The 11,847-nt window shown below is 34.4% G+C and overlaps 1 protein-coding gene across 3 annotated transcripts in view; it reads right to left on the bottom strand.

Annotated features, from left to right (window-relative positions):
* Window positions 1-11,847, bottom strand: part of WDR72 (WD repeat domain 72) — a 193,887-nt gene that overhangs the window by 84,193 nt on the left and 97,847 nt on the right. For all 3 annotated transcript variants that reach the window (XM_089907181.1, XM_089907183.1, XM_089907182.1), the window contains exons 14-15: window positions 6,332-7,149; window positions 3,548-3,639 (exon numbers count right to left, since the gene is read on the bottom strand). In XM_089907181.1, the coding sequence (XP_089763307.1) occupies window positions 3,548-3,639; window positions 6,332-7,149 (910 nt within the window). The remainder of the gene's footprint in view (window positions 1-3,547; window positions 3,640-6,331; window positions 7,150-11,847) is intronic.

Raw genomic sequence — 11,847 nt, 5'->3', positions numbered from 1 at the left:
GTCCTTACCGAGCTATACTACTCTGATCAATAGGTATAGCACTTATGTTTTAATTTGACTCATTTTGTTATGTATTGTTTCTTTTTAAGTTTGCCCTTTTAAATGTCCTTTCTATCTATTTGCCCTAATGTTCAGTGTGAAATTTTAAGAGTGAGCTATGGCTTGGTTTATTTAAATTGATCCATAGAGTGTCCGACAGTTCCCTACACAAAAAAGCACTTAATAAGTGCCCTTTCATTAATTGAAAATGAACATATTATCATCCAAATGAAAAAATCAATGAATTAAGGCTTTCTGATGGCTAAAGTATATTATCTAGGTGCCAGATCCAGGAGCGAGATAAGGAAGAGTGATGCAGGCTTGCACTGGAGGGAAAATTGCTATAATTGTCTATTTAAATTAATGTTTGAAATCCTGGATCAACTATTTAAATTAGTATTAGTCCAAGATGCTTTTCATTGAATTACCATTTTATATATTAATAGATATGTGTGTGTGTGTGTATATATATCTCACATTAGTGGTGAAGGGAAATGTAATAGAGGTATTGATATAATGTAAACTGACAATATGAAAGAAATATATAAGAAACTTCTGCTCATTAATATCATCATTTTCTCCTGATGGAACCTATGATGTGAATTTGAAATGCCCAAGAACAGTACATAAAAGATGTGATATGATACAACACTATGAGTTTGAAGTCGTATTTTCCATTTCTTCATGAGCACAGCAGGTAACAGAGCATTTTCTTTTGATCGCTTTCCTTTTTCCCTCTCTCACTTTGTTGACCTTGTGATTCCACCATCAAAGCTAAGTATCGGTCTCAACCGTAACTACTTACTGGCATCATGGGGTACTTCACAGCACACTTTAATGTGATGTTAAAATTTTAATGTGAGATGGAAATGAGAGCCAACTTTTCTTGGCAATAACAGTGAGTTAAAGAATTAATTATAACTTCAGGGGGAAAGATAAAAAGAAAACATCCCAGGCTTCCTCAGGCTTGGACTTTATAGAATTAATAGCATGAAGTGAATCCCTCCTTTCCCTTCACCTCCCATCTGGTGACTATAAAGCATAAAACTATGTTTCCTTAGTACCTAACTGAATTTTAAATGCTATAAATGCCACCTCTCAACATCAGGGAGATTGTTCAGTAATAACACTAGTTGCTCAGGCTGCTTTGGTTGGGAAGTCATAGGAAAAGTTGGGGCCTCCTTGGCTCTGGTTAGCAAATCCCTAAGTCTCTGCAGAAACTACTTATACTGCACCTTAAATTCTAGTCTCTTTCCCAGTGTTATAAAAAAATGAAAATTAGAGCAAATAACCCTAAAAAGGGCTACTATCTAAGGAGAAGGCTGGCAGTCCAGACTGGATCATATAGAGGAATCATGACTTGTAATCATAAATATGAGAAGTGGCCTGACATAGTGGAAAGAACAGGGGTATGGAATTAGACGGAGTTGGACTGGAATCCTAGCCCTTCAGCTTGTCGGCTGGTTGACTATGAGTGAATCGTCTAACTTCTCTGAGTCCCAATTTTCTCAAGGGTAAAACAGAGATAGATCCTCCTACTGTGCACTGCTGTTTATATATTATTTGAGGTAATATGTAATGTAAAGTCATTGGCATAATTCTTTGGACATACTAGGGGCTTAATAATTGGAAGCTATTAATAAACTCTCACTTTAAAATATCCCAAATGAATATTCTTTTCAGTAGCCCTGAGAGGGCCACTGTGCAGTGTTGTTCAGGTCATACCAATGTATTGATCACATACTGCACAACTTTGGAAGCAAAATGCACATCAATTCTGGAATCTTATTCCCATTTTACAAATGCAGTAAATTCGGGTTTTAAAGGAGTAAAAGATACACCCAAAGTTAAGTAGTAAGTGGCAGAACTTGATCTTGAACCTTAGTGGTTTATCTCCAAAACCATTGTTCTATTTTCTATTCATCCATTAATCCAAAAGTACTTGCTTAATTCCTTGCAGGCATTGTTCTAGGAACTGGGGACACAGCAGTGAATAAAACTGTCATAAAAAACAATAACCTAGGGAGGGTGGGAGGGAGAGAGATGCAAGAGGGATGAGATATGGGAACATATGTATATGTATAACTGATTCACTTTGTTATAAAGCAGAAACTAACACACCATTGTAAAGCAATTATACTCCAATAAAGATGTAAAAAAAAACAACAAAAAAACCCAATAACCTCCCTGGAGCTTACATTTGAGTAGCAGGAAGTAGATGGCAAATGGAAAAATGCTATACAGCATGTCAGATAGTGAAAAGGATTATGATAAAATAGGGAAAGGGGTAGGGTATGCGGGGGAGAAGGGAGGGCACCTTCACTGATAAGATGGTATTGGAGGAGGAATTGAAGGATGGAGGATGGAGGTGGGGAGCAGCAGGTTGACTTCTGTGGAATCTGGAGAAAGGGCATTCTAGACAGAGGGAACAATCAGTGCAAAGACCCTAAACCCTGCCTGTCATGTGTGGGTAAGAGTTAAAAAGCCCAGCAAAGCTGGAAGGAGTGAAGCAGGGGATGAGTACAAAGAGATGAGGTCAGATGGGGGTGTGTGTCTGATGACGTAAGTAGAGCAGCCAGGTTATACAGGGCCTTGTGAGCTATCCTAACGACTGTAGCTTTTATTCAGAGGGAAACATAAGCCACTGAAAAGTTTTAAGCAGTAGCATGAGGTTCTGACTTAGTTTCAAATAGACGACTCTGGATGTTTGGTTGGGAATAGAGTGTAGGAACCAAGAATAGGAGCAGAGGGTAGTTAGGAGGCTTCTGTATCCAGGCAAGAGGGGATGAAGGCTCACACCAGGGGGCTGGCCATGTAGGTGGAGAGAAGCAGTCAGAATCTGGGATATATTCTGGAGGTAGAACCAACATGATTACTAAAACATCGGATGTGGGGTACAAGAAAAAAGGGGAAAGTCAATATGACATTAAAGTTCTTGGCCTAAATAACTGTAAAGATGGGACTGCCATTTAATGAGATGTCAAAAATTTGGAGAAGCAGGTTTTAGAGATGAATTAGCCATTTGGCATCAAAAGAAAATCTAAACACCAAGACTGTTACTCAGAAGAATTCAAGGACCATTATATAATCTTCTGAAATAACTGTAAAACTCTCTAATATAATAATTACTTATTTGGTAATAAAGATATTGATACAGTAAATTCCCCATAAATCACATATGACCTTAATTTAATATTCAAATGTTTCCTTTGCTGAAAAGTTTCATACTTTTAGGTATTTCAAAGATCATTTGATGAAATCTATCATATTACATGTCTTATAAGATATTTACTTTACTTTATTAACTTTAATATTTACTTTAATAACAAAATTTCATGTATATTTCAAATATAGACAGAATACAAAACTATAACCATGTAAAATACAGACTGAATCAAACAATAAACATGCACACTTCTTATTCTAAACTGTAGGGTGCTATCCAGTTATAGCACTTTTATTTCATAGAAGAAAAAAAATTATTAGACTATATCTGTAACTCCTTTACCATTTCGTAAATAACCGTAGAAGCTTGAAATATTTAAAATATCATTCCCAGGACTTTTCATCTTCTTATGCACAGACTCCATTGTGAAAGAACTGTTGAAATAAGATTCAAAGGATATTATTAAAGATGTATAAAAAACATTTGGAGAAATAAATTGACGATATGACTGCATGATCACTTTAACAAATTTGGGAATTGAACAAATTATTTTTAGCAATATCTTTGACATTATTCTCTTCGGTGAATCTTTTTTCCCCACTTTAACTTACCTAAAACCCTAATCCCAAGTGAATTGTGAATCTTAGTTTACCAGAATTATCTTGTGATCCACTTTTACTGGAGGGGCCTTGTGACTTTAGGTCATGTGATTTGTGGCTAATGTAATAAATTTTTGAATCCTAATATGTTCATAGCTGCCAAAAAATTATCCCCAGGTACCATCAGGACTTGATGAAGACAGGCTTTACCCTAGTCCAGTGATTCAATGAGAGGACATTCAGATACTATCCAGGGATATTCTCATAGGCAGATAGCTCTTTCCTTAAAATTCAGTTTCGTCACACACTCAGTTGTTAAGCATAAAAAGATTTCTCCACCTTTACAACCACAGTGAAATGTTAGCAAAGTGGCCAAATTTATTGGAAGGATTTGGAGTGACAAATCCAATACACATTGTTTTGATTTCCCTAAATATAACATGCAGTCTCCAATAGCAGATCAAATCTGAAATGGCTTATTTAGGGAAGCAGTCTCTAATCCTGACACCGCCATTCAATAATTTGTTTTAATGCAGAATTTTGTAAAGATTAACTAAAGTGTGGCAATGATTTTAAGGCCATTTAATGGAAAGCACGCTGAAAGCCCTTAATCTCCCCTAAAGGGCACCAGATATATCCTTCACATCCTGTATTCAGTATCTGGAACAAACTTAGAATGAAAACCTCTGGCGACAATAACTGAGTCCCTCATCTGCTCTGTGGGATCATGATTAGGCTAACAAATATAAGTTGTTTTTAAGAACTTGAAAAAATCTTGGTGATCACCTATTCTATTCATCTCATTTTGTAAATGAGGAAAGCAAGGCCCAGAGGGGCTAAGTGACTAGTCCAAAACCACATGACTAGTTTAACAACAAAACCAGGGTTCATTCTCAGGTTTTCAGGCTTGGCTGACTACAATTTTTTTTATCATACTTTAGGTGTTATTTAATTTTCTTAGTAATAGAAAGAAAAGTGCCTAACTGAAATTAAAATACATATATATTATATATATAAATTATAAATATGAAGTTATATATTATATAAGTGTATATATATATATATATATATGTAGTAATGAACAGAAGAAAAGAAAATAGAGGAAAATTAAGTATATGAGTAATGAAATTCACAGTCTCTGTTTTCTCATTATTAGGGCCACCAAACAGAAAATGGAAAACCCTATAGCATAGAAGCATAATAATGATAGGGAGTTTAACACTGAATCTACATAATCCATATGGATTTGCTACCAGACTGTAGGTTCACTGAAGGCAGGAACCCTATTATCTAGTACCTGACACAGATATTTGTTGAACTGAGCTCTTACGAAAGAATAGAAATGTCAAGGACTATTTACCACCATGTACTGAGCAGTTCAAACGGCACATCTTCTATAAAGGCTTTCTGATGGTTTCATCTCACACTAATTATTCTCTTTACTCTGACCACCTATAATACTTACCTATACTACAAATATTTCTCCTCGTTCCTTCAGTGTTTTCTACTTATTTCATGTGCATTATCTTCATCATTTCAATTAGTTCCTACCCAAATGAGAAATTTATTTATATTTCTTCTATGAGCTAGTGCTAAAAACATATTCAGTAAGCACTTGATGAATTGAATCCAATCTTCTAACATCAGACTATGAAAAAGTATATTGAATTTTAGCAGTGGGAGAAGGTAAACACAGAGTCAAGGTTAGCAATCAGGCTCTGGAGTTATACTGATGCCCAGCCTTGAATCAGCTTGTAAGGCTCTGAATTAATATTGGGGTTGATACTTTGTCTCCATAAGCCTCAATATCCTCATCTATACAATAAGCAAAATAATCGTACCTAAATCCCAGCTTTGCTGTGCACATGAAGTGAAATCATGTATGTAAAGGGCTTACATGTTGACTAGTAGATATTAAACACTCAAAAAGCAATGCCTATTATTACTAAACTGTACTTTCTATAAGTGAATTAATGATAACCTCTTCTATTTTAATATGCCGAAGTATGAATTAAACAGTGGGATTTGAGGTACGAAATTTTCAAATTTTTCCTTTCCTAATGATATATGAAGTATATCATCATAGGCATTTATTTAAATGTTTTTTGTTCGTACTTAATTCACAACAAGTATAATGGATTTCAAGGTGTGTGTGAATCTATCTACCTATCTATCTATCTATTGAATCATTCAGCATCCAGTACTGTGAATTTCCTGGCACATATTATGAGAGCAATGGATATTTGTTGGATGAATAAATTTTAAAACATATAGATGTATTGCCCAAAGTGGTCTCCAATCTCAAAGAATTAAAAGGAAGATTTTCTTAAAATTGTTTTAAGCTAAAGGAGATGTTGCATATTTACTCTTCATCTAAAGGAAGGAAGGAAGGTAGGAAGGAAGGAAGGAAGGAAGGAGAGGAGGGAGGGAGGGGGGAGGAGGGAGGCTAGAGAGCTAAATATAACAAATAATGATAATTTTTTAATGTCGTAAATAAGAATAGTCAAAATCTCTAAGCATGTCTTACCTGTCAATTCCACATGCCAGTTCTAAAGGCATGTTAACTAACTTATTAACTAAAAATAGTTTGCTCAATAAGTAAAAGATAGTGTTTGGCTCTTGCAAAGAATCAGAATTATTTTCCGGTCTTCTTGGCATCCCAGCCTGATTTGGAAGAGTGGAAGTGTATTTATTTGACAAGTCCAAAACTTTTCTGGAAAACAAATTTACTTTTGAATAGTCTTTTTTCATTTCAGCATTGCATAAATCCCAACCTGGCAGCATCAATGAGAAGTGATCTTCATTTGAAGCAAGTCCTAAAGAAACGGGACCCTGAAGCTTTAAAATATTGAGATGCTTAATGCAAAGATTGTCTAATTCTTTATCCACTCCCCATGGCAAAAGGCAAGATAGGAGCAATTTAGCTGTGTCTATTGTGAGGTTAGCATTGACTTTTCTAGATTGCTTAGGGTGCATCTTTTTGGAGCTCTTTATTTTCTTCTGCCTTTTAATGACATCATTTTCTTCTGATAACTTCATGGTATTTTCTCCTTGGGCTGGGCTTTCACTAACAGGCTTGGCTTGTGCCTCCACTGAGAGAGGACCACAGGCAGTTTTATTTCTTTTCAGTGTCAGTGTTTTCTTCTCTACTGTGCTTTTGGCTCTTCTCAGGATCTCACTGCCATAGAATGAATTGGAAGGGTCAACGTCACAGATTGGAGTTGGCAGCAAAAGTTCAACAAGGTTTTCCAGATCAAATAGAAGGATGTGAAAACCAATGTTACTCCATTTTGTCTTCACAGGCAAGACATTAAAAGGTCCTGAGAAACACTTGGCATCAGCGACCTAAGGGAGATTTTAAAAATTTATGTGTCAAAGTTCTTATTTTTAAGTGATTTTATTAAAAGTTCCATGATATTAAAATGGCATAAAAAGAAATTAAGTAGCAGCACAACCCAAGGCATTTTAATTTTTTGCCTTAGCTATAAAAATTCCCCTCTAAATTCAACATTCTATATTCTAATTTTTTTGAAAAACTTTTCCTTTCTAAAACTTTCATTTTTTCCTCTAAAAAATATGAATTAGGCCTATAGAGTAAGATGGCATCAGATTAACTTTCTTCCAGATACACTTTCATATCTTCTTATCAGTATAGCCATGAAAACATACAATAGGGGAAAAGTGGGTATGAAAATTGAGAAGAACAGTTAGAGCACCTGCAGTAATTTAAGAAGTCTTTTAACAAAAATGGTCTCTCGAAATTTGTTTAAAATTTTTAATAATTGGAAGTAACCTAAATGTGAACCAGTATCAAATTGCTTTTTTTTTATTTTAAAGGCTCGCCTTGTGGACTTGCATTTGTTCTTTCTCTAAGATGATTTTGCCCTAGATACTGGCATGGTGGGCTCCCACAATTCAGTTATGTTCCTGTTCATTTAGGGTGCCTTACTTGAGTACCATATACTCTCATGCCAACCTATTACTCTCTGTCTTCTTCCTTGCTTTTTTTTCTTCATAGTACTAATTATTACCTTATATTATATGAAATATTTATTTGTTTACTGTATATCTTCCCCAGTATCATTCAAACTCCACCCCTGGTGTTTTGTGCATCCCTTTGTTCCCAATGCCTATAAAATAATGCTACTATACAGTATTATTATTACTATACAGTATTATAAATATTTGTTGAATGAACAATTAGTATATATATACAATGGAATATCATCCAAATATATTTAAATGATGGTGTACGACTATATTTTTGGGGGAAAATGTGTTCTATTAGGCAGGAAAAAATCCTTTTTGTAAAACTATGGGACTTCTCTGGTGGCACAGTGGTTAAGAATCCGCCTGCTGGGCTTCCCTGGTGGCGCAGTGGTTGAGAGTCCGCCTGCCGATGCAGGGGACGCAGGTTCGTGCCCCGGTCTGGGAAGATCCCACATGCCGCGAAGCGGCTGGGCCCGTGAGCCATGGCTGCTGAGCTTCCGCGTCCGGAGCCTGCGCTCCGCAACAGGAGAGGCCACAACAATGAGAGGCCCGCGTACCACAAAAAAAAAAAAAAAAAAAAATAGAACCTGCTCTGAGTCAATACCCCTGCCTACTGTCAGAGGTTAAATACTATCTTGAATTCCATGTTTATGATTTCTTTGCTTTCATTTAGTGTCCTAATCTTAAATATCTATTCCTAATTAATCTATTTGATTCTGCATGTTCTCAATTTTCATAAAAATATAATTATGCTGCTTATAATTTTCCATGATTTGCTTTATTTATGCTGAATTTTGCGATTGTGAGATTCATATTTGTTGATGATTACAGCTGTAGTTCTTTCATTTTTACCACTATAAAGTATTATACTATATGATAACTACAGTTTATCCATTTAAATGGATATTTAAATTATCTTCAAGATTTAGTATTACAAAAAGAAAAAAAGGCACAGTGAGTATCCTTCTGGTGAAGACTTTCTTCTGGTGCACATCTGCAAAACTTTCTAGAGTGACATTGATAATTCATAGGATACGCACAACTTCAACTCTGTTATATTTTCCCAAATAATTGTATCAATTTATAAGTCTCAGTAGCACTGTATAAAGAGTTTCCATGCTCCACATCCTTATTAATACAGGATCTCATTTTTGTCAATATGGGGATATAAGATAGTATCCCTTGTAGTTTTAATTTTCTTTTTTTTAATTATTGCCATTAATTATCATTGCAATATTTCATTATCTTTTCACATTTGTTCTATAAAGTGTCTGCCTATGGCTTCTATAAACTTTCGTTTGTCTTTTCCTTATTGATTTTTAGGGTTATACATTCATTCTAGAGGTAATCTTTTGTTGGTTATGTGGTCCAAATACTTCTCTCTATTTGTGGCCTGTCGTTTCTCTATTTTTAATAGTGTTTTACGATGAACACTGAATTCCTATTTTAATGCTATCAAATTTATGAAATATTTACTTTAAAAATTATAGGTATCCAGAGGATATAAAATTATTTACCTATTTTTTTCCCAAAATTTAAAGTTCCACACAACTTTTTAATTCTTTCATACTTTTCTCTTTCATATTTGTGTTTGGTTCCCAATTGGGAATAATTTTCATGTTTTTTAAAATTTTGACATTCAATTATTCCAACGTTATTTGTGAATTTGTCCTTTTCTCACTGATCTCTTTCCCTGGGACATTAATCAATTTATCTATGACTGCACAATACTCCATTGTATAACAGCTTCATGAAAAGACTTTAAGAGGTGATTGGGTAGTTTCTCCTGTCCTGTTCTTTTACTCCTTTATATAAATTTGAGGATGTTTATCAAATTCCAGATTATATCTCCCACTTATTCAGATAGTGCTTAATTTCTTTTGATAGTTTTATAATTGTTCAAAATGTTGTTTATATTATTTGCCTATAATTTTTAAACTTTCTGTAACACCTATAACTATGGGTCCTTTTTCATTTCTGACATTATTTTTGTTGCTTTTGTTGCTTTCTTGCCAGAAGTTTCTCAGTTTTTATTTTCTTTTCAAGGAATCAACTTTGACTTTGTTCATCCTCTCAACGGAATCATGTTTTTCTTAGGAGATAGTTTCGCTGAGTATACTATTTTAACTTATTCTCTCACAGCAATTTTAAGGCATTATTCTGCAGTCTTCTGGTTTCCTTTGATGTGGTTGACATGTCACATAGAGAGCTGATAGTCTGTCACTCCATCTGGCCTTTCTCTCTGCTGCTTTTTAGATCTTGTCTTTAATATTTTGCATAGAATCACAGAATCACTGTGATTCTTCTAGGTATGTATGTTTTCCCCCAATCTTTCTTACATTGTATCTGAGTATTCCTATCCTTCGTTAATTTTGTGAAGTTCCCAGACTTGTCTTTTTGAATATCTTCTCTCTCTATCCTATTATCCCCTTATGGAACTCTGATTAGCTATTTGTCACTCTATCCCCTTTCATGTTTTTCATCTCTTTGTCTCTCTCTGTCACATGCTGGGCAATCACTTCAGAATTTCTTCTAATTTGCCAGTTTTCTTCCCCCCTGTCTCTATCGTGTCATTTAACTTATCCATGGATTTTCAAATTTCAACTTTTACATTTTTCATTTCTAGAAATTTTATTTGACAAATTGGTCATTTTTTAGTCAGTTATTTCTTACTTACATTTTTCAAGCCTTCTTTTATTTCTTTAAGCATACTTATTTTGCATTCTGTATCTATAGTTCCAATTTTTGAAATCCTTGTGAATATAACTCTTTTTTATTTTGCTGATGCTTTCCTGTTTCCTTATATGTTTTGTAAGTGTGTGTGTGTATGTGTGAAACATTATCGGTGAGAATCCTTTGAGACATGGGTTAAAGATGCATTCTTCAAGAGAGTATTTGTATTTTTGACTGCCAGGTACTCAGGGGTACCACCAGCAGGTCCCTATTTAAATAAAAATTTTACCTTAAGAGTTTTTCATTTCTTGCAAGTAATGTGAATCCTAACCCTCAATCTGTGTGAAGTTAGGTTATGGTTATCAATTTTCAGGCAAACCTACTTTCCCCCATCCATCTTGGGCTAAAACCAAGAGAAAAATCTTTATTATCTCCATTTGTGGAATATATCCCTCACCTTGGTTCACTTTTTCACTGCATATACAGCTCTTAGAGAATAACGGATTTGCGCAATTTTCTCCAGCCTAACTTCCCATCAATACACTGGGCCTGGACATTCCCTCTAATTACCTGTGTCACAGTTAAAACCAAAGCTGAGAGAACCCAGAGACTAGCAAATGGTCTTTCAGCTTTCTCTCTCCTGTCTGGATTTGTGTTCTCATTTTGTTTTTCACCTCTAAGAGTTGCCTTAAATTTCATTTAAACTAACATGTATTATTTTTAAGGATGAATTTTAAAATACTTTATTCACTACTTTTAGAGAATTAATCAGTGCTGTTGTTCAGACTATTAGCCTACAAAGAGACAGAAATTGGGTTTGTAAAGAACACTAAAAATTAAAATACTCAGTTTTGATAATGGAGCAAGAAAATGGGCACTCTCACACACTGCGTGATGGGTGTAAGCTGGTATCTCTTTCATGGAAGGCAATTAGCAAAATGTATCAATAACCTTAAACTATTATATACCCTTGGATGCAGAAATTCTTCTAAAGATAATTTATCCTGGGGTAAAATTACAAAGATGCACAAAATTATATGAAAAAGAATGCTCATTGTTAAGTTTTCTATATCAATAAGCTGAAAGTAAATGTTCCATAATAGAGATTTGGCTAAAACATTATGGTATATGCACACATTAAAATATTAAGTAGATATTAAAAGAGTCCTTTATAAAATACATAATGTCACAGCAAGAACTTCACATATATTGTCGATAGAAAATATCTAGATTTGAAAAGTACAGTTTGATTTTTTACAAAACTGCAGATTTCTTATGACTCCTTCTGATTATATCTTTTTTTAAAACGCCTACAAAAATTTATATTTTACCGTACTAAACAAAAGCTGTTTTAAAAAAGTAATACAAATTGACAGAGAA

This window comes from Delphinapterus leucas, chromosome 2 (genome assembly GCF_059928025.1).
Source record: "Delphinapterus leucas isolate spDelLeu-1000000601 "Yukka" chromosome 2, BTC_Dleu_Yukka2, whole genome shotgun sequence".
In the NCBI taxonomy this organism is placed as follows: domain Eukaryota; kingdom Metazoa; phylum Chordata; class Mammalia; order Artiodactyla; family Monodontidae; genus Delphinapterus; species Delphinapterus leucas.
The sequence above is the reverse complement of the archived record's forward strand: the minus strand, read 5'-3'. Positions and strand labels throughout refer to the sequence as shown.